At 36.7% G+C, this 23,977-nt stretch overlaps 1 protein-coding gene across 8 annotated transcripts in view; it reads left to right on the top strand.

The window, feature by feature from the left end:
* Positions 1-23,977, top strand: part of FKBP5 (FKBP prolyl isomerase 5) — a 90,364-nt gene that overhangs the window by 59,579 nt on the left and 6,808 nt on the right. For 7 of the 8 annotated variants that reach the window (XM_063098448.1, XM_063098445.1, XM_063098447.1 and 4 more), the window contains 3 exons: positions 10,572-10,728; positions 15,513-15,603; positions 18,038-18,121. In XM_063098448.1, the coding sequence (XP_062954518.1) occupies positions 10,572-10,728; positions 15,513-15,603; positions 18,038-18,121 (332 nt within the window). The remainder of the gene's footprint in view (positions 1-10,571; positions 10,729-15,512; positions 15,604-18,037; positions 18,122-23,977) is intronic. The other variant, XM_063098449.1, reaches the window with a different exon arrangement.

The raw sequence follows: 23,977 nt of genomic DNA, 5'->3' as shown, positions 1-23,977 counted from the left end.
TGTTACTCAGTTGTAATATGGTTTGGTTCATTTGTTACTATCTGTATTCCATTTTGAGTTCCCCTCACACTCTGGTTGATTTTAATTATTTATTTGGGGGAGGGGAGTATGTGAAACCTTACCTCAATTCTAAACTATACAAAAAAGGTATACTCAGAAGCATTATTGCCCCTTCATGCCTGTTAACCTGCTGACCTGCTCCCATTTCCCCATTATTTCCACCCCATTCCAATCTCATTAGTTACATCATTAGGTCTTGGTGTTTTCTTCCTATATATATTTTTTATATATTTATATATATATATATAAATGAGCAGTTTTGTGTTTTTTTCCTATATTTCCTTCTCTTTTCCATAAAGAGTAACATACTGTGGTTGGAATTTTTACAATGTATTTGAATAATCCTTTATGTAATTTTATTTTTTCTGTTTCCGTTAAGGAAGAGCAATGACTAATGTTTTGTTTCTCATCTTATTACAATGTACTTTTCTGGGAAATTTTAGAGTAAATGGTTTATTTTTATGTTTTCTCCCAAAAGCCATTTTTGGTTTTCTGGAACAAATCCTTTTTATAGAAATTTATTGTATTGTATTTTCATTTATAAAAGTTAAAATGTCCTGCTTTCCCTCTTTCAAAGAAGTTAGCTATGTGGTTGAAGAGGACAGAGGTTGCTTTAAAGGTGGTCCTGTCCAAAACCAAGATCACCTTGTTCTTTTTGAAATCTTGTCTTTAACAGTTTGCCTTTCTTTGTAGCATCACCCATACACTTAGACTCAAAACCAGGTATAAAACCTAGAACTAAAGCCAGCTCTTGAGTGAAAGAGAACAATACTATAGACACTGGTCACTCATTATAATATGTCATTATAGATATATAAGAGTTACTAAGTTTCTGTCATCTCTGTGTAAAGATACAATGAAATAGTACACAGGCTTTGGAAGTGATGGACTTGAGTTTTGAATCTTGGGACTGCTGCCTGATATTTTTATGACTTTAGATAAGTTACTTAACCACCTTGAGCATCCAGTTTTCTTATCTATAAAACGGGAGTAATTTTTACCACCACAGGTTGTTGTGACAGTTAGGAAGAAGGTGCCTAGCACATAGTGGGCACAATTTCTTTTTTCCTACCCTCTATACTGTGTTTATATAATTTGTTTTTCTTCCTTTAAATGGATTTAAGGAAAGAAATCTTTGACTCCTCTCTTATGTCCTACATCTAAATCCATCAGCAAATCCTTTTGGCTCTACTGCAATTGACCTAGAACCCATGGTTAATTTATCTCTAATAACAGTCTCCAAATTAATTATAAAATTTCTTAATAGTAATTTTATCTAACTCATATTCTCTAGGTTTTTGGGTTTTTGTCTTTTCCGTGATCGGCACTCAGCCAGTGAGTGCACCAGCCATTCCTATATAGGATCCGAACCCGCGGCGGGAGCGTCGCTGCGCTCCCAGCGCCGCACTCTAGGTTTTTGGGTTTTTGGAGACTTAAATTAGGGACTGAATCAAAAGGCTTTTACTGAATTGTGATCTTTTAATTCCTTTCCATAATTCGTCTGTATATCGAAGAGAGAACTTGTGTTACTTTAACAGGATTTATTATTTCTCAAAGAAATTTTGATTTTTCTTTATATATGAGGATCCTAAGGTGAGCAAATCAATTTTTAGATTCTTCTTTTACATTCTTTTTCTTGTGTCAATTAAAATGATCATCTTGTAAGTTCAATGTTTTCCTTTTTCCATTAAAAAAAAGTCATGTTCTGAGGTACTCTAATTGACATGATTATGATTACTGATACTTTAGTCATCATATTTTAGTTTAATTGCCAGTAGTGGCTACATTGCTACTTTAAGCTTTAGCTTTCTCAGAAAAGTCAATCTGACTGACACAAGGCTCTAAATAGCTACCAGTTTCTCTTCCTTCAACTCCCAGTCTCACATTCTGATTTGTCAACTTCAGTAATTGGAATAGGCCCATCAAAATGCTGGCTGTATGTGGTTCTCTTGCCTCTCAGTGTTTTCAGCCACGTTTGAATGCGAAGAATGCAGACAGTTGGCAGTATTTTCAAATGTGAAAATTTCAACAGAGTGATCTGCAGATTTGAGTTGTTGTAGTACCTCCTTTCCCTCTCACCTTCTTTCCCTCTCCAAATACCACTGAAATGATAGATGGGAGAAGGGGGAAAGATTTTTCAAAGAAGAAGAAATCAGTAATAATGCTGGAAAATGGAAGAATACAAAAAGTGGATTAGAAATTATGAAGATTTTCTGGAATATGTAAAGTAAATGGAATTGAACTGATAGAAACTAGAGTCAGCATACCCAACCCAAAACAGGTGTAGAGACCTCTGCAGAGGTACATACTGTTCTTCTCAACAAGCTCAGGCAGAACTCCAAGCTCACAGTCAGCTGGTGCAAGGGAGCCAAAGCAGGCTATGCAGCAATCATCAGGATTGTTATAAAACAATATGAAACAGCTGGGCCAGTAAATTTGTAATGCAGTAGTTCTCAACTTCAGCTGAATTTAGAATTACCTGGGGAGCTTTTAAAAATCCTGATGCCCAGGCCAGTTAAATAAGTTAAGAATCTCAATTTTCCAGGTACAGGTATTTTTTAAAACACCCCACCCAGCAGATTCTAATTTGCAGCCAAGGACTGAATACTACTCTAGGGTCTGGCTGTGACTTTTGCTCACAAGCTAAAGCCAGTAAGGCCAGGTTCTAAAATAAAATAGGAATCTGCCTCAGAAGACTCCAAGTGTTAGGAGTTGGACTAGAGAATGAGAATGTAAAGTATTTTTTAACTTTTAAAGCAGATTTAAAGGGAAAAAAGTGAAAAGGCAGCTCTTCACAAAAGTAAATAATGCTAAAGTGTTCTCCTAAAGTAAAACTTTTCCATACATCAGCTGTGGGGAAGGGTGTCTCCAGTCTTCCTGTGCACTCATGCTCAGCTCATAGTAAATGCTCAGTTAATATTTATGGAATATTCACCCATAGGTCCCCACAATTGGCCCACCCTTTGGGGAAAAGGCCTGCCATGGAAACACCCAACTGCTTAGAAAAGTAGTGCTGAATAACTATAATCATTTGATCATCCTGAATCCTTCCTTCATAACATGTGCCATATAACAAAGAATCATCAGCAAATACGATGAGAAGAAACTAACATGGACTAACAGAAGGAATTGAAGAGAACTTTAAAAATACTATTCTTCTGAGATAGTTGTTAGGATATTAATCATAAGTCAAAAACCAACTTCTCTGAAAAAGGAAAGGGAGGACAAGAAAGTTTCTGAAAATTAAGAATATGATTATCAAAAAAAAAAAAAGAATATGATTATCAAAATTGAAACTCCAAGGAAGTGTTGAGGAGCAAAGTGGACAATCCCTGAAATATGAATTGGTTATCTGATAGTCAAGGATACCTCAGAACATAGAGAAAAAAGAAAGATTTGAAAGATGAAAGACATGGATGTAAATCTAGGAGAGACAATATGTATCTAATCAAACATGTAATAGAAAATTTCCTAGAGAAGATGGAAGAGTCTTAAGATTGAAAGGGCCAGTTGATAGTAAACAGGTATAAGGAATGGTTTTTCACCTAGCTACATCCATCCTGGTGAAATTTGTGAATTCCATAGCTTAAAAGAAAATTCTGAGCTCTTCCAGGGAGGAACAAGCTATGTGTAAAGAAATAAGAATCTTATTGTGACTCTCAATACTAAAATGCTCAATACTTTGAGCATTGTCTATAGCTATGGGTATTTTGAACATAGAATTCTGTACTCAGCCAAACTATCATTTAAGTATGAGAACAAAATTAAGTTTTTGGAATATGCAGACCATACCCTTTTTGAAAAAAAATTCTGTACGATATACTAAAACATAAAAAATAAAGCCAAGAAGTAACAACTCAAGGCATAAGAAACAGTAGTGAACAAAAAAGTTAATTCCCATATTGGATACATTTATCCTGAAAGATCCATGGAGTAGTAGAAATGTAATGTTAAAAGTAATATTTGACAGTCTGGACCTGTGTTATGGGTCATTTTAACAAAATGTGTTGAGAATAGGAAATGAAGAGTGGAGGCAAAATTGTCTAAAATTTTTTTGATTCCAGGGGAGATTATGCTAATTAGCTCTTAACATTGATAAATATATATACATACACATACCTTTAAGTGATTTGTTAAAATTTTAATGGAAAGTACTAGTAAGAATAGTATGTAGAACTTTCAGACCACCTGGTATGGAGTGAGGAAATAGAGAAACAAGGAAAACTTCATCAATCCAGCAAAAAAAATAAAGGAAAAATATCATGAAAACACTGTGCAGAAAACCTAAAGCAAGAATAAAACCATTCATATCAGTGATTACAAAAAATATGGGTGGTATAAAGTCACCTATTAAAGGCAAAAGGTCTCATAAAGTGAGAACAGCAACCACAACGAAATCTAGCTGTATGTTCTTTATAAATGAAACACCATAAACAAAAAGGAACAAAAATTGAAAATAGAAAAAAAGATTCCATGTATGCCCATGTTGAGATCTGATAAAGTTGTGAGGTTTTTTTGGTTTTGTTTGTTTTTTACATGCTTTTGAAATATTTATGAATGTTCTGGCAAATAAGTCCAGGAAGAGAGCAAATTCTTGAAACGATTTTATTATGTGTTTTCACAAAATAATGTAGTATAGTACTTGGCCTAAAATGGACAGTGTTTATTCTTTCAGATATTTTGGATTTATATAACTCCTTTCTTCTAAAAAGTTATCTATAAGACTTCAGGTGAAATAAAATTAAAGTGGAAAATAGTCTTTTATTGTTTCCAAACAAAAAAATCCAGCCAATGGATAGGATAGTAGTAAAAAACTAAAGCTCCATATCAGTAAAGGATTTGAATAGCCTCCTGGAATTTATTAAAATAGGAGTTCTGACTAAAAGATTCAAAAAGGGAAATTCCTATAAATTAGTGAAGATTACAACCCCTTAATGCCTTGTTTTCAGATTAGTCATTAAATAAGTATTTACTTTCTGGCCCTGAACTGTGCCAGGCACTATGAGATACAAAAGAAATAAAAGACACTGCCTTTGCCTGCTAGGAATTTTATTCATATTTTGACAGCTCTCTGTGTGGAGCCATTAAATGTTTTCTTATACAGAGTTCTTAAACATGTGTGATCTGGTACAATTTATCACTAATTACAGGAAAATAATCATAGGTAACATTTATTGAGTTCATCTCTGTATATCCATACTGAACATAATTTTCCATGGTAGACACCCTGACATGTGAATGAGTGAATGCCAGGTACTGGGCTGAAAGCTCTGTCTAATGTATTGCTTAATTTAATCCTTGCAACAATTATGAGTTAGATAATAGTATTGTCCCTATTCTATAGAGGAAGAAACTGAGCTTCAGATCATTTAAATTACCTTGCCCAAAGCCACAATTATTAAGTAGCAGAATGGGACTGATATCCAGATCTGACTCAAGTACTATATACTGGCGTGAAGGGAAGAGTGGTAAGCATTTGTGTTGGTGGAGAATTTATTGCTGGCAGTGTGCTTCCTGTTTAGACTAAGGTATAGAAATCCTTTGCATAAATGTTATTCTATTCCTGTTACCATGTTCCATGCTTGCCCTCAGCATTTGTCCCTCCATTCCTAAGCAATCTTACAGTGGTGTTTGTTCGTCTCAAATAGTACGAAATGCTACAGTGGAGGAAAGGAAGGCAGTTTGACCACCATGCCTGTTGAGAACTGTTTCTCTTGTAATCAATGATTAATATGCCCTCCTGCTTTTAGAAATTCATCTCTGCTTGCCTTTTCAGGGGGTTATTGAGATCCCATTCGTTCTTGGATGCCCTGCTCTATTAGGCAGGAGACACAGGCAGAAAAACGTATTTGACATGAATTAGGCAGCAGAGAAAATCCTTGCTGAGTGGGAGTAACCTGGTTTTCTCTGGCCAGATGACCAGTCTTGTCTAGTAGTAAGGCCATTACAACATTTCCATTCAGATCCCCATGACCCAGTAATTGTTTTGAGAATGAGTGCAAAGCTATCAGACACCAGCTACTATAATTAGAAAAGGGAAAAACAGACACTTACCAGAGCTAACGTCTTTAGGCTGGAGCGTTTACAGCACTTTTTTTTTAAGTTATAGAGGCTCTTTCTCAGTTTTACTTCCTAAAATACAAATTGTACAGTTTTGGGGTTCTTGAATTCCAGTTTTTGTCACTGCTATGCGTTCTTTTTCCTTTTTTCTCCCTATTTTAATCGGAGTACAAATTGCTGTCAGCACATCGAGTTCATGTGCCAGCTACATTCAGAACAGGGTGTTCTGTGCTCTTCAAAACAAAATTGCTCTAGGGCAGTAAGAGAACAATAAGTCAGAGCTCCAGTTTAAGTGATGTTTTGCAGCTCACTTGATGTGGTTACACTCAGATAGCACAGCTAAGCTTGGGTAATTTGGTTTGGTTTGACTTTGTGGGGTTTAGAGGACCTCCCCCCCTTTAAGTTACATACACTTTAAATGAAGAGAAAATGCTGTCTCTTTTTAACTTGTTTATTTCTTTCTGTACCGAAAAAGCCCTAAGTAGAAGCATCCTGTATGTACTTTTATTCTCTTTGGGCACGTCATAGATGATTTACTTCCCGTAAATCGTGCTGGTTGGGATTAGCAACAGACCTCCTGAGCCCTGGAGGCTGAGCTCCCAATGAGTCACGATGGTTATTATTAAATATTTATTAAGTGAGTATTTGCACTAAGAGATGCAAGGTCAAAAGCAATCACAGGTCTTCCACAGCCAGGGCTGCCATGGTTTTCTTTGGTAACAATTGTTAAGACAGTATAAAAAAGAATAACTGAATCTATAGGAACTAGGCACATCTGCATCTGTCACCTTGAGGGGGGCCTCTACTGTGGCAATCAGCAGTCTTTCTGTGGCTCCAAGTAGTATGTGAGTTTTCTTGTCAGCAGTCTTGTAGAAATTGTCACACCATTGTTCCAAGTTTAGAAGCCAGTAAACCAAGCAATAGCCTTTGCTACTTGCTGATATAATAAAATGAATGGGCTGTGTACATCTTGAGGCTGTGATACTTCCTCTTGCTCTGACATTCCAGATATAATTAGTATTAGAAAGTGGTGGTTTTATAGATACATATAAACTGGGGTGTATATCTGTGTATGCGTATCAGTTTAATATTTTATGCTGATAGTATTGATCTGATCATATCTTGGGCACAGGTACTGATGGTCAGCTCTGTGCCCCGTGAACATGTATAATCAATAAAAAATTTTAAAAATGTATTTTATGGTTCTGAAGGTAGCTCTTGTTCAGGTCAAATATTTTTATTTTTATTATTTTATTTTATTTTATTTTATTTTGTCTTTTTCATGACTGGCACCCAGCCAGTGAGTGCACCGGCCATCCCCATATAGGATCCGAACCCGTGGCGGGAGCGTCGCCGCGCTCCCAGCGCGGCACTCTCCCAAGTGCGCCACAGGCTGGGCCCATTCAGGTCCAATTTTGAAGAGTTAGATTTACCAGAAAAAAAGATCAGTCCACATATAAAGTAGTATTTTTAAGAGCTATCTCAAATTTACCTTCTAATTAGATGGCCACAAACATTGGTTCTATTATTTATTGTCTCTCTGAGAGATACTAGATGCAATGAAAGTTTTGCTTTCTTAATTATGCCTTCATTATAGTTTGACCTTTTTCTTTCTTACTTTTTTTTTTTTTTTTTTTCTGGCTTGCTTGCTTTATTTACCTTTCCCAACATATTTATTTGTAATCAATCTTTTTTCCTTCTAATGATGGGTTATCATATCTAAAGAGAAAAAAATTACTTACATAATTTTAATATGAAGTACATACATCAAGCTGAAAACCAGCCTAGGAAAATGACACACAGGCAGGAATCCTTTGCAGTCTTGGATTTCCTGTTATGAAAACACATTCAAACTTGATCAACCAAAAGCCATGATAATTTCCTCCCCCACAAAATGTACTACTCTCCTTTAGGGAGGAGGATGATACTTCTAACAAAACTCAGACAAAAAGATCTGTTAATGAAGTTGTGAGCTACTATGATAATAAATCTCAATACTTGAGACATTCCACAATATTTGGGCTGAAATTCACTTTGCTCAACAAATCTTTTTGTTTTCATGAAAGTGTCATCCATTAGTCTAAATTAAATTTCTTGGGCAGATTGTAAAATGTTTAGGAACACAAACTTTTACGAACTCTCAACCCCTTTGGAAACATCATTTTTACTCTAGTAAAAATATCTTAAGCCTTAGACTCCCTGTGGAATCTTCTCTAGTATACATGTATTTGAAAATAATAAAGTTGAATTTATTTTTATAATATTTTCCAATTCAGAAGAACTTTCAGTTTGTTGCAAGTTAAGTTTTTATTTATCTAGAGCAATCCAAACATGAGTATAACAGAGGGAATCATCTGCGTTTATGAGTATGGTACATAAAACAAAATGCCATATAACAGCTCCACCCTGAGGACCAGTCTAGCTCTAGCCCTTGTTTGGAGAAGCTGACTCAAGAGTCAGGCTCTCTCTAGTTTGGCCCAAGTTTCCTAGACTCCATCCTAATGTCCGAGATGGGAACAAATTCAGATGTTATTAAATCCTAGTGAATTAGAAAAGGGTAGAGCACTTTAAAGCATAAATGTCCAGGTGAAATTTTTAGCCCCTAGTGTCTGCACTACTGCTGTTTGCTCTTCAGAGTTCGTTTCATTTCTCAGGGCTGGGGTAAAGGTAATCTGATCAAATGATTAACTACAGGAATTAGCTTTGAAGCTGGTTTCTGGCCTATATTGAGAGTTATATTACAGGGTCATAGAATCATAGAATTTTAGAGCTTTAAGGAACCTTTGAGATCATCTAGTTAAAAAGTAGAGTAAGTTGGAATTTAATTTGAATTTGGAAAATAACAATTGGCTTATTGGACTTGGAATGAGTATAACAGAACAAGTGATTTTTAGTCTCTCTAAAGTAAGTTATTGATCTAAAGTAAATCAACCAATCTTAGAAAACAAGCATTTTAGGATATCACTAGACTTGAATATAGGCCATGGTGTTGCAGAAGTAGAAATAAAGAAGTTTCTTATGAAAGATAAATTATTATATTGCTTGATGACTGTTATGCTGTTATTAAAACGACCCATTTTTCTTACTGAGTCAAAGACTTAAATGGAAGGGTATAAATATCCTTAATATTAAAAGGAATTAGAAAGTCCCAGAGAGGGCCAAGCCCGTGGCGCACTCGGGAGAGTGCGGCGCTGGGAGAGCGGCGACGCTCCCGCCGCGGGTTCGGATCCTATATAGGAATGGCCGGTGCACTCACTGGCTGAGTGCCAGTCACGAAAAAGACAAAAAAAAAAAAAAAAAAAGAAAAGAAAGTCCCAGAGAAATACCACATGTTCTCACTTATTTGTGGGAGCTAAAATTTAATTAATAAATAAGTAAACACACAAACAAAGGGTAGGGGGAAGAAGACAGAGTAACCACAAAAATTCCTTGAACTATTTAAGTCAAGTGCACAGATAGGATAAGGGGGGAGGGGAGAAGGTGGAGAGAACTGGGTAAAGGGGCATGAAAATCAAGTACAATGTATTTTGAGAAGTAAAATAAAATAAAATTTAAAAAGAAAAAAAAGAAAGTTTCAGAGGATTGTTTTTCCTAGAAAAAAGAGTCTAACTGATCAAGGAAGCAATATGTATCTATGTATTTTTCCTGTCTTATCTTCAAATAAGATAAAAGCCTCTCATCTAATATGAAATTACCGTGGGAATGAGCTGAGTGAGTTTGGGTGGAATAAGGAATTAGGCCCCAAGAAATTGACCTCCTCCCTTAACATTTCAGGGGAGGTTATTAAGTAATTTGATTTGTGAAACTATAGGAGACTATAGATGTCACACTTTACATTTATTACTTTTAATAGCATAAGAGATGCAGCTAACTTAGTTATTAATGTTGTTACTTTGAATTTTCCTTTTTTCCCCCAAATATATTTGTGAATAAGATTAGGATTCCTAAAGAAAGAGTTTCTGTATTCAGTAAACCTTTGTATATTATTGGGGAAATAGCCACTCAGCTTTGTCTTTTTTCCCGAGAATCTGAAGCCAAGATGCATTTACAGATGTTTATGCCGTTGTACTCCTAAATTTGATATTAAATTTGTGGAATTTTGATAATTATTCTATTAAATAATCCAATATTTCTTGACCTTGTGTTGTAGATGAAATATAGTCTGTCATATGGCAAGCTTAGATTACACCTATATTTCCAGTTTGTTTCATTACCTACTAAGCTATCTTATTGAAACAGTTATCAGTAATTTTAACTTAGAAATATGATTGCTCTTAAACTTTCAGACAGGGTGGACTAAGCTTCTAGACAAAACACGCCATGTGTGTTTCTTGATGAAATGAGAAAGGGGAAATGATATTGCTACATTGTTGACCACTCATTTATCACTTCACTGAATTAGCCAGTCCTTTAGAGCAGCTTTGTTGACTGTCCTATCTCCTTTCCCTCAGTCCACCTGGAAGGCTGCTGTGGTGGAAAGATGTTTGATTGCAGAGATGTGGTATTCATTGTTGGTGAAGGAGAAGACCACGACATTCCCATTGGAATTGACAAAGCCCTAGAGAAAATGCAGCGGGAAGAACAATGTATTTTATATCTCGGACCACGGTAAGCAGCATACCAGTTCAGTATACAGTGAAGTTAGCTAAAGAACATATACTTGCCTTTTTGTACAGTGTTTTGGCATTTTCAGTGACGTTAGTACAACAGTGGAAACAATTAATTAAATCAGGCTACAGTTAGCCATCAAGTAAGTTAACGGGCCTTACAATATCACAAAGGTTTGTGAGCATGTTTACTTGATCAATGTGTGTTAAGGATAGGATTGAAATTTTAAAAACATTTAAAAAATCGATTTAAAATAAAAAGGATAGAACTGATAGGCAAGTTTTGCTTTTTTGTTAATTTGTTTTGCCTGCCATCTTGCCAAGGCAGGTATTGACCCTTCTCATATGTGGTTCTCTTGCCCCCTCTTCCCTTTTCTCTCAATGCGGCAGGAGGCAGTAGAACATGTGGGAGTTGGGAGTCAAAGAAGTGTCTGGATGATTTACTACCACTTGAATTTGTGTCACCTGTTCTTATACGGAGTCCCTGAAAAAAAGTGTGTTCTTCCTGGATCTAAAGGCAGCGGAGATGACTCATTTTTGCCTAAATATTTCCCATCATAAGGATATCCATTAGTACTTCCAAGCTTAGAACTATCAGACACTGACAGTCTCTCTTGTGAAAACATGTTTGGTATTATTTTTAGATCTAAAATTATGCCATGAATCCAACCTTTCTATCTTGAGAAATGGACCCTTGAGAGAAACCAGAGTGTTTTGATTGTTTGCATGAAAGTGCATCTGCTTAGCTATTGTATCCTCTCTCTGGCTCCATGGATTTCAGACTTAAGATTTTGAGTTACTTAGAATCTTGATGACCTGCACTTAGGTAATAGGTAAAATTGTGCATTTTGTACATTCTTTTGCCTTTGTGTAGCCTCTGTGGTAATCCAATGACATATTTACCTTTGCCATAACATTTGATCCATAATTATATTTCTCAGTTGATGTTCTAGCCATGCCACTGCCACTTGACAATCCTTCCAAAATGCTGTACCTTGAACGCTTTAAAGCCTTCACTGAGGTACCTTTTATATAATACCTTCTTTTTCTCTACCCTATTCCTTTTCCCACCACTATAGTCCCACTATAGTTTTATTTCTATTTACTCCATATTTGTAGTTCACTCTTAGGTGGAACTATTTCTCTGTTTCTAGAAGGAACTTTTTTTAGTCAAGTAGAGCATAGAGAAGTCTCTCTCCTCCATATCCAAATAATTGCTAATTACCTTTAATCTAGCATTCCAAAATTATACTAGTTCTAAACTCAGAAAGAGTGTGTGGTTTTTATCTAATGTTATGTTTTCAAATGTAAGCTCCTTGAGGATAAGTTCTATATGTGTTGGGAGCATATAATATTATATGAATCAGTTTATTACATTTTAACCTAGCTGACAAGGCAATTGTAGAGGCAGATGTCTTAAGATTAATGGTAAAGAGGAACAGAAATTGTCTTTATATTTTTATGCAAATAGTTCCTTGCAAGTTTAAACTTGTATCATTAGTGGTTAAACTTGGCTCTGCAGCTTACCAGTTGTGTGCACTTGGGCGAGTCACTTAACTGTCCTAACCCTCAGTTTCCCCTTCTGTAAATGAGGATAATGGTATCTATCACATAAAGTTGTGGATAACTAATGCAATAATGCACTTGAAGCACTTAGCAAAGTGCCTGGCGCATAAAAGCCCTCAGTATGTTAGCTGTTATTGCTGTTGTAATGGCTATCTCTCCCCTCCATTTTACCCTCAGACCACAAGAAAGAGGAAATCCTGTTTTAAAACATGGTAGATTTTTCAGATCTTTGCTAAGAGGCATAAAATTGTTTGACAAGTTTTTGGTTGGTATGTTGAGGAGATGTGTAAAGTGTATTCTCTGAAATATGAGACTGTCTTCACATGCATTGTATGATACTATGTATGTATGTAGAGAGTCCCCTACACACCAAGCATGTTTTCAGTACATGCAGCAAATTTACTTATTTTATTCAGATTCCTACTTTCCATGAACATTGCATCTGAATGTGGCTATAAATATGGCTGTTGCAAATATATGCTCTTAGTCTCATCTATATTTCATTCTCCAAAAAATTTCCAAGGCATACCTTTTCTTTGATTCTAATAGATTCCTTGGCAGAATGTTTTCATAATAATAAACTCATAAAACACTTCCAAAAAACCTATTTTTCTCTCTTCTCATTGGGACAATATCTACCCTTTATATTGCTGTTTTAAGTATTGTGACTGATTAATCTTTTTTGTTTAGATAAAGTATGGATAGTTTTAACTTTTTTCTTTCTCCTTCCTTTCCTTATGTTTCTATCCTGCACCAACCCCAAACAAAAACATAGACTGCCAAGAGCAATAGTGTCTAATTATGAGGCAGTGTAGGCCAAAAAACTGAACAATTTTCTGGGGACACACAGGGTCTGAATTCCTGTGTCCTGGCTCTGCCACTGCCTCTTTGTGTGACTTCTCAGAAAGTACTTCTCTGAGCCTCAGTTTCTTCATCTATAAAAAGGGAGCAAATGGTAAGAACTTGTAGTACATGTGCTTCTTGTGTGCACATAAAGAATTAATGGTCATTAATAGTCATTATTTGTATCTCTACTCTCTAAAGGCAACTATTAATCCAAGGACATTAATTAAATTCTTTCTGTTACTATATAGCCCAGATTATCTTTTCGTTAAGTCCTGGAATTCCATTTGTAGTGTTTTATTTTTCGGTCAGATGAATTGTGTGCCCTGAGTCTGTCTTTGCCCAGGCTGATTAGCATAAGTCAGATAACTTTCTGTATAATATGGGAGTCAGGATAGGTGCTCCCACATAGTTTGGTGTGAGCTTATGCCTCCCCAAGATGATGATCTCCACAAACATCTTGACAGAATCACTTCATTTTAGCCCAGGAGAGATTGTAGAAATAATATCCTTTTTCAGGCTTGTTTAATCCCATTGATAATAGCCAGGACACTTTGGTGCCTCCCTCTACCCAACCCCGACACACTCCATCCCAAGCCATGGGGTCCCTTTTCGTGAGTTCCTCTAAGGCAGGTTTTCTCATCCTCAGCACTACTGACATTTTGGGCCAGATAGTTCTTGGTTGGGGCAGGCTGTCGTGTACATTATAGGATGTTCAGCAATGTTTCTCTAGCCTCTACATACTATAGATACCACTAGCACTCCCATAGTTGTGACAACCCAAAATGTCTATAGACATGCCAAATATCCCCCAGGATGAGGAAGGGTTAAAATCACCCCAGTTGAGAACCACTGGTCTAAGGCAAGTGCCACATCATCTGTTGCATTTGTACCTGCTTAGGACAGGACTCCAAATATAATATGCTCTCAGTAAACATGTACTTAGTAAGGAGGACTCACCTACCTACCTAGTTTCCAGAAGTTAAGGAATGTTCTTTATTTACCAGATGGCAGAAACAAAATAGGAGATATATAGATCTAAGAGCTCAAAGTAGAAAACTATGCACCAATTCCTAAAATTGGCCACCAGTAATTAGGTCTTTTTAAAAATTTCTTTGTTTAAGATACTCTTTGCCCTGCTATTAAAACCACCACACCCCATTCCTGCCAGCTCTCATTATATGTCCATGCTTCTCTCTGGCTCCAGCTTCCATTTTCTTGTGTAACAATGGAGGTGAGTGAGTAAGCTCTTTTTTTTCCTGGAAAATTCAGTCAAGGAGTGAGGTGATACAAACAACAAGACATGAGTATTTCCACTCTAGTCCTTTTGCCCCAAAGAAAATTGGAGGTATTAGCATCGACCTGGTTTTGACATTTTTTAACCCATAGCCTGAAAGTTTGGGGTTAGTAAGTTTTTTGTAATATTTTATATACTAATGAAATATTACAACAGATGGGGAAAAAATGTATTGTAGTGAATACTTTACTAATATGCTGGGTATTGTTGTAAATGCTGGGAAACCATTGAACCAGATGGACAGAAATTTACTAGAGTTTCCATTCTAGTATATATATGCTTCTTGAATACATTTAATTTGTTGAAGATCTTAAATGATCCTAAAAAACAAATTTATATATTCCCAGTTATTTTATTCAGTAAGTTTTGGCTAAAAAGTATAGCATTTTACGATATGATAGCTACAGAGTTGTAAGAGTATTTCTTTTGACAAGGTATTAAAGCTTGCTAGGACTGCTATTTTTGATCATATATTTGTTATATTATTTTTGTTTCCTAGTGTGCTTTTTTAAAATCTTAAAGAAATACTAGGAGAAGGTATTTTTTCTTAATATACAAGCCTTTCCTCTTGTCCCCCCATTTATCTGACTGGAAGTGGTACTATAGGAGGGTGACAATACTTTAAAGCTTATTAAAACATACCTGTAATGAACACCACTATAACAATTACAGTGACTGTGTCCGCTCTGTCCTTCTTGCTGATAAAAGCTTAGAGGGAATGTCCTAATAGCCAAATATTGGCTGTTTTATAAAAAGAACTAGATATAAAAACAAGCAGAGAAAAAGGCGGTGATATTTAAAATCACATTAAGCAAGCTGTCCCAAGGAGTACAGGTGTTGCATTATATATGAATGTAAAGGAGAAGAGAAAACTAACACTAGCCTGGTTTCTAAGAAAACCGCAACAGTGATACTTGGCACTATACCTTCTGATCAACATCTGGTTTGTTTTCATGGTCTCTGATGCATATAGCTTGCAAATGATAGCTCTGTGCTAATATGATGCCTCAAAATACTGAAGGGAGTGCCTGGAAATACACCAATTCTTTCAAAGTTTTATTTTTTACTCTCCATTTCAGATATGGTTTTGGAGAGGCAGGGAAGCCTAAATTTGGCATTGAACCTAATGCTGAGCTTATATATGAAGTTACACTTAAGAGCTTCGAAAAGGTGAGAAAATACCAACTTCTCTAAAGTCATGGTAGATTTCTTCTCCATCCACTTCTTATAAATCAGTATCTTATATTATCAGGTGGTGTAGATAGATGGTGTTTATTTGTATATTGTGCTTTTCATTATCAAGTTTGTCTCTTGTCTCCAACACTGTTTCTAGAGTATGAGACAACTGACATAGCACAGCTGATATACAACCAAGGAGCTCAGTGTTATTTTGTTCCTATGTGTCAGCTCTTTTTTTTTTTTTTAAACTTTTTTGGGTAGAATCCAAGACTTGTTCCCTTATTTGTTCCTAGACTTGTTCTTTTTGTACTTTTTTTCCTGGGTTAAGGACAAAAAGGTTCATGTCCTGCCAAGCAGCTCCTTGGGGGAGTGGGGCGCAGCTTTTCAGTACTGAACGGATTGTACCCTTCACAGGAGTCACGAAGAGGCCTGCTCTGTGGCTTCACGTTATTATCCAAATTGCAAGGCCTTGGGGGCCATCAGGCTCTGTGACCAGGGACACAAGAAAGAAACCTGCTAACCCTAGGTATTTTCTTTTCATACCCATCCAAATGAAGAAGAAAGAATTTGTCAAGTTGCCTCTGGTCCCAGAAACGGTATGCCTCCTTGAACATATTTTCATTTTGTCCCCCTCTGGAGGCTCCTAGCAGCCGTTTAATGGGATAAACACACAGCATATGCCTGAACTAGGTATGCTATCGTCGTCAACTACATCCTCCTTGCATTTCCAAAGCCCCACCTTTCCCAGAGCTCCTCAAGGACTGCATTTTGTATTGCTTTTTAACTCCCACACAGTGCTACCTCTAAGTTGTATTCATTAAACATTTGACTAGAAACGTGACTGTTTATATTTTGTTAGACTCAGAAAGGAAACCATTGTGCTGTGGGCCTGTACCTTTGGGCTAAGAAAATGAGGGGTGGACTTCTTTGAAATTCTCACCCAACAGCAATGTTCCTCATCATACCCTTCCTACTTCATGTTCCCCAAAACAAACATATGCTCTTGTCGTGACCATCACTTATTGGCAGGTGACCTCTACTGAATGCCTGCTGGCTCAGCACTGATCCTTCAATGCTGTCTTCATAGCACATTGTGTTTTTTATTGTTAAAAACAGAGAAAATCTTTAGCATGTTATTATTTAGACCTTTGACTCTCCTATTTCCATTTTTATAAAGTAACCTCTTTCCCCCTACCACCCATGGCCCAGTGGACGCTGCCTATTTAGGAGCATCCTCACTGTGGTATGCCACAACGAGCGTATGCTGTGGTCTTGTTCCACGACTATATTCATGCACCATTGCTTGGTATATTTGAAACCATGTGAAGGTATGTGATGTTGGAGACAGTGTGATTTAATTCTCTGCCTTGTGGTATTAGGATTACATTTATACTCCGTGGAGACTGAAGCCAATGTAAAAAATGCAAAGGGCCCTTGTTAACTAGGTTTTTAAATAATTGAGCTGAATTGTTACAAAGCAACATGGGTTACCAGAAAGATTAGTAACCCTCTAATTATTCACTTTAAAAAACAGGGGTTGGGGGAACCGTGATATCAGGAACACATACTAATTGTCTTTTGAATAAAGATGATTTTACAGTTACCCCCTTAAACTTCATAATTCATGTGCAGTAAATACCACTGACCATGCCTATTGTCACTTTCCCTAAAGGATCCTAGATTGTTCTCTTGACTCTTTATGATCCTTCTAAATTCAACTGTTCCTAAGGAAAGTGCAGTTACTTCTGGATTTCTATCTAAATAGTGGAGAATAGCAATACACATAATACAAATAGCAGATGATAATGAAATCATTTGTGGCTCTGAAGTGATATTTTTGCATGAGCTTTACCCTCCCAATTATGTTTTACTTGAAATTCCCCGAGTGTACGTGTGCGAGTTGATAGAGTTTAGAGGCTTTAGTATATCTGGTTGTTTTAGAGTGACAAGACAACTACCTGACCTGGAATTTTGAAAATTCTGTATGAATACAACTGACTTGACTACAGTAGTGTTCCCATTTTAGAGTTGAAAAACTGAGGCTTGAGAGAAACAACTTAGTGGAGAGGTTTGTAAGAGGGAAATAAGGGGCCCTAGCTTTGTGTAGCCTCATCTTATAATTCTAAAGATGCACTTTTTAACAGTGCTCAACAACTTATGTTCCTTATTGTGCTTTTACGTGCTCCTCCCTCTTGAGCAACATGTGTTAAGCTATAGCTTGGTCATCATAGAAAGTGAGTTCTTAAAGCACTATAAAGAGCACTAGCCTAGCAGTAAGTTGGCAGTGGCACACAGTGTCATCAGCCAGCATGTTCTGAGTTTTGGGTATCCTCTAGAAGTAGCTACTATTTGTTCCTACTAATGGCCATCAACTGATGCTTTTCTTTCTCTGTTCATCTAACCATTGTCACAAATTTACACACAGGCCAAAGAATCCTGGGAGATGGATACCAAAGAAAAATTGGAGCAGGCTGCCATTGTCAAAGAGAAAGGAACTGTATACTTCAAGGTGTGTGAGTCCGTGTACAATCCTTTCCATCTCAAAGAATTTACTCAAGTGTCAATGAATTGTGCTGGTATTCCCTACTCTGAATTCTATCAATACCCTTCTTGGCAAGAATAAGCCTGAATTTTTACAAGTCTGTCATTTTCAGTAAAAGAAATGGTGAGAGAAGAATGAATTAATGTGAAAAAAAGAATACAAATACCTCTTTTACACATTCTGCTCTAGATTGTAACCTTCCACAAAGGCAAATGAGGTCCGGCTTGCCTACCCACAACTGTATCGCTGAAGGCCTAAAACTTTGTGCTTGGTACATAGTTGGCACTCAAGAAGTGTTTGTGAAATGAAAAAGGCATAAATAGAATAATTGTTAGCAAGTAGTAGAATTCATAAGGATGATTTTCACATTATTTTCTTTTTCACTGTCTTGGTGAAGTCACTAGGGCACATAACAGAAGAAAAGAGAACATGCATAGATTTCAAAAGAAACTGACAGGAGGAGAGTATTAATTGCCTCTTATGGCCAAGATGATTTCTGCACACTCACTTCTGTAAAGAATCTGGAGAAATTCTTGAATGATATTCATCATAGATTGCTTCTCAAAAACCCTTTCTTGTAGCATCTAGGAGTGTGATATTTTCTCACTTAGATCTTAAACTCCCAGGAATAAGAAAAAAAGAAACAGCACTTTGTTAGATTGCAGTCAGAGTGTTCTACCCATTGCTTCCCCACCCCCAAATATATGCCTTCTCCATGTCAAGGAGAAAGGGCTTAGTGCTGAGAATTAGAGAGATAATGGGAGTTTTGTCAAGTCTTCTTCCTTTTTTTTTTTCACCCTTTTTTGCTGCTGCAATCCATGAACAGAAATTAGATGATGTTTTTCAATAGTATAAAATAATTATGCTTAAATATACTTGAATAAGTCTTTATGGAGCATCTGCTACAAGACATGCTATTGAATTTACAACCTTGACTGGAGGGAAGGGAGGTAATGTTAACCCAAATGAAACAGCTAGAGAATTATGTAAGAATGTATAATCAACCCAAAATTAACACAGCCAGAGAGCAACATGTATGGTTTTGTTTTTCAAACTTTGAGCTGAGACACACTATTGGATCATGAAATCAATTTATTGGAAGTGTATTAGAATATGTAATAAGGGTAAGTTTTGTTGTATAACGACTTTTGTTTAGTTGTGTATGAGTATCGGATTGCAATTCAAAACATATATCTTACTGTGGGTTTTGGTCAAATAAACTTGAAATATAATAAGCTTAGATAATATATGATTATTTACATATATTTATTTATTTACAATTATTTATTATATATACTGAAATAACGTGTGGGTTACCAGAAAGCATTGGGATATGGTGCGGTGAGCTCTGAGTTGGGAGTTGGAAAACTGGGCTTTATGGCTCTTCAAATGATTTAAAGTCACTTAAGGTCCAAAGAAGTTGTTTTCTGGTGAAAAGTAAGGTAATTAGACTAGATGATCTCCGAGTTTATTTCCAGCACTAAACTTCTGTGAGTTTCTAAATTCTTGAGAGCAAGTTTGATTTTTTAGAAAATACTAATTCAGATATGTTGGATACCTCTAAACTATTCAAGGAAGATTCAAATGGGTTATTTGTAAATCCAATACACAATACACTAGAATAAAAAAGAAAATTTTCTGTAAAATCCCTTAAGACTGTAAGTCCTGGATTGTGTTTTCTATATTCCTGGAGTTCATAAAGTCTTTAACTATATTTTATATATTTCCCAAACTTCTAAATAGAATATTAAGTTTGGGAAGGTTTGAGGCTTTTGATATTTGACTAGAATCATATCAACTCAATGTAGTAAAACAGCTCAGCTGTTTAGAAGCTCTAATTGGTTGCTAATGATATAGAACTTCGGAAAACATTCTTGGTAACAAAATAATGTCATGAAGTCATGTGTTATATAGCTGTGTCCTGAATATATACAGAGAGATGACCAGAATTAGTGATCAGTAGCAGAAAGTGGTCAGAAAGAAAGTAGCAGTCTTTACAATTATTTAACTTTGTTGCTTATTAGCATCACAACTGCAACAGTGATTTGTGTATTTCATAATATCACAAACCTTCTTAAAATTACTGATCTTTGAATAAAATCTGGAACAGCAGTCACACATATGGAACAAATTATTTTTAACATGCAATTTGATAGACAAAACCTTTCAAAACATTAGTGCGTTGGGGGGAAATTAGTGAAAGGTTCAAAACTACTGACCTAAGACTTTTCTCCCAGAATGTCTCTGAACATTTTGTACCACTAAAAACTTCCCTGGAGGCATCTTCATAATTATAGGTAAAAGATCCCAGAAGTGATCTTAGCTTTAGCTGTAAGACTTCAAAATGGTTGGTAGATAGTTTCCTGTACACATTCCCTTCCCTTTTCAACTTTCAGGGCAGGTTTCAATCTGCCATACCGTCCTCCTGGGCCTCATCTTTTCAGGGTATTTGACTTGGCACGTTGTGTACATACACAGTCCAGATGTGTGGGTGAGAGCAGCGATGGTCTGAGCTAAAAAATCTCTATTTCATGCCATCTGTGTAGTGGAGCCCCGTTTCCATTGACCTGTTGGTTTGGTTTATACCTAGGTGGGTAAGTCTCTCCCCTTAGTAGGATTGAATTGTACTCAGCTTTTAAATGGGAATGATTTTGCTGTTTAGATTGTAAAATCCTCATTTCAACCTCTGAACACTAATGAGAAGAAAAGTAGGAAAGAACTATCTTCATTTGGCTATGAAAATAATTATGAAACACAGGTAACAATATATTATGCTAGACATTGTTGTGCAAGCCAGTTAAACAGACATGAGTTTTGCCCTCATAGCTGATAGTATTCTGCAGGGCAAGAGCATTAACTGTCACACCTGGTTCGTGTTTCTCTTTTTTCTGTCTTGGCAGTAGAGTGGTGTGAAGTTTGAGAACACTCTAGTGACGTGGGGTTCTTGCACCCCCTTGTGCTCATCTTGGGAAGAAAGCATTCCTAAAGCAAGCTAGTTAAGGATAATCATTCAACCACTGAACCCTTTTCAGACAAACCAGGCTTTGCTGTGTTTTGACTGCTCTTGCTGAACCAAGATACCAATAATGTGATCTAGAAACAAGTCATCTGTGACTTAGGACTTTGGGTTAAAAAAAAAAATTCTGAAGAAGAATCCACCCTGTCTTTTTTCCTCCTTCTTTCATTCTTTTAGTGCAGGATTTTTCAACCTCAACACTACTGATATTTGCTGCCAGATAATTCTTTGTTATGGGGGCTGTCCTGAGCATTGTAGGATGTTTAGCGGCATCCCTGGCCTCTGCCCACTAGATGCCAGTAGCACCACCTCCTAGCTGTGACAACTAAAAAGTGTCTCAAAACATTACCAAATGTCCCCTGGGAGGCAAAAATCACCCCCAGTTGAAAACTTGTTTCAGTTCTTCAGAAGCAGTAATACTGCAAAACAAAGACCTTGGCTCATTGGAAGTTGAAGTCTAAATAAAGTTAAATATGATATATGTATGGAAGAGCTTTCAAAAAATTTAAATGTTCTGTAAATGCAAAGGAACTATCAAGAAGTCTGTTTGTTTATTTAGAAACCATAGCCTTCTACCATTCTGATTATTCACAGCCTACTGAAGTGATGTGTTAAAATCTAGGTCTTTGTCCTCCCTGGCTCTTCTTTTCTTTCCCTGTAGCAGTATATTAGGCGATAGTCGGAAAAGTTAATAGATACATTAAAGGTGAAGGAAGGAGAGAAAGAATTATTTTACAAATTAGGCATGTCAGGGGAAATGTCTATCCTTTACTAATCTAAATGAAAAGACACCTTTTGTTTCGACCCACACTTCTGTTTTTGCCAATGATAGAAAAAATTTTGGTTCCATAGTTATATTCCTTTGACTTTAATGTTTAGTCAGCAAACCTTTATTAAGGGCTTCTTTGGTCTAAACCCTGGATATTCCAAAAGGATAGGACATACTGCCTGTCTTCTAAGAGCTTACAATCTAGTGAGAGAAAACACAGTGACAGAAAGAAAAAGTCAACTCTTGAAACTGAGTGAAGACTTTATTCTTATTTTTTTGTAGTTCCCAAAAAAGGAGTTGTAGGCCTAAAGCTATGACAAAATGTGAGTATTGTCTTAGTCAGCTTGGTCTGCCATAAGAAAATACTATAGACTGGTTGGCTTAAACAACAGGAATTTATTTCTCACAGTTCTGGAGGCTAGAAGTCCAAGATCAAGGTGCTAACAGGGTCAGTGTCTGGTGAGGGCAGTCTCCTTGGGTTGCTTATAGCTCCCTTCACATGGCCTTTCCTCAGGTGCATGTGGGTAGAGAGAGAATCAAGCTTTCTTACGTCTCTTCTGTAAGGACTCTAATCATATCATGAGGGCCCCACACTCATGACCTCATCTAAATCTAATTCCCTACCATAGGCCCCATCTCCAAATATTATCACATAGGGGGGGTTAGGGTTTCAACATATGAATTTGGAGTGCGGGACACACTGCAGTCCATAGCGAGTATAATTTCCTCAAAAATTTGAGCATTTATAATAAAAGGGCCTGGTTTCATATTCCTATAAATAACCTGTATCTCAGATTTCTGAAACAGAAAGGGTAACAGTCTTTGATTGTAATGCCTTTCTCCTTCATAACGTCTCAGAATCCTTTTGTACTGCCTTCCTACAGCAAAACTTTTGATCTCTGAGTCTTCCCTTCCCTAAGCAAGTGGCTTGTAAGGAAGGATGTTCAGGAGATGTAGCATAGCCCTCATTCAGACCCAGTCCCTCCAGCTAGAACAGGTCTACCCCCTCCTCATCCCCAGAAAATCGACATCAGGGCTTCCTTTCTACAGGCAGAGCTCACTTCTTATGCCATCCACTTGAAGTCCTTTATAACAAAAACATTCTCTTATACTTGCTCTGTTATTTTTCTCTTCTTACTCAAAGTTGTTGGGTGAGGGTTGGAGTATATGTGGAGAGAGACAACTGCGGTGAGATGTAGTCAGTCCTTTGACCATGGCAAGTACTAGTGACATGGTCTTAACATTGTTCATTGTCAGACATTGAATTAATGTCCTAATAGGTCTTGATGCTTTTCTACCATCCAATAGGCTGTGCTATCTGTGTTTTTGAGATTATAATAATCTCTTGCTAAGGAGAGCCCTCACCTATACTACGATCTTATTTGTGTATTTACCAGTTATCACTTTTTCATTCATCTTAAAATGACACTAAACACATTGTCTCAGCCCCAAAGTTTCTTGTATGTATATATCTGTACGCACACGCACACGCACACATGCACACATGAGGGTACTTCAAAAAGGTCATGGAAAGATAAAAGATAATATAAATAGATCCTTCCATGAACTTTTTGAAGTACTCTCATGTAATTAATTCATGTGATCATTTACATTTGTTAGAATTCTACTAATAAGGCAAGAGCAAAAATATGAGTAGGAAAGGGCCAGTCCATGGCTTACTTGGGAGAGTGTGGTGCTGATAACACCAAGGCCGCGGGTTCAGATCCATATATAGGGATGGCCGGTTGGCTCACTTGGAGAGTGTGGTGCTGACAACACCAAGTCAAGGGTTAGGATCACCTTACCAGTCATCTTTTTTTTTTTAAAAAAAAAAAAAATTATATATGTATATATATATGAGTTGGAAAAAGATTTTTCTCATGTAGTTAGTTGGCTGACACTTATGTGATTTTGGTTTGCTATGGTTTCAATGTGTCCCCCAAAGTTCATGTTGTTGGAAACTTAATCCCTAATGTGGCAGTGTTGAGCAGGGGGACCTTTAAGAGGTGATTAGGTCATGAGGGCTCTTCCCTCATGA

This window comes from Cynocephalus volans, chromosome 5 (genome assembly GCF_027409185.1).
Source record: "Cynocephalus volans isolate mCynVol1 chromosome 5, mCynVol1.pri, whole genome shotgun sequence".
In the NCBI taxonomy this organism is placed as follows: domain Eukaryota; kingdom Metazoa; phylum Chordata; class Mammalia; order Dermoptera; family Cynocephalidae; genus Cynocephalus; species Cynocephalus volans.
This window is presented reverse-complemented; position numbering and strand designations above follow the sequence as displayed.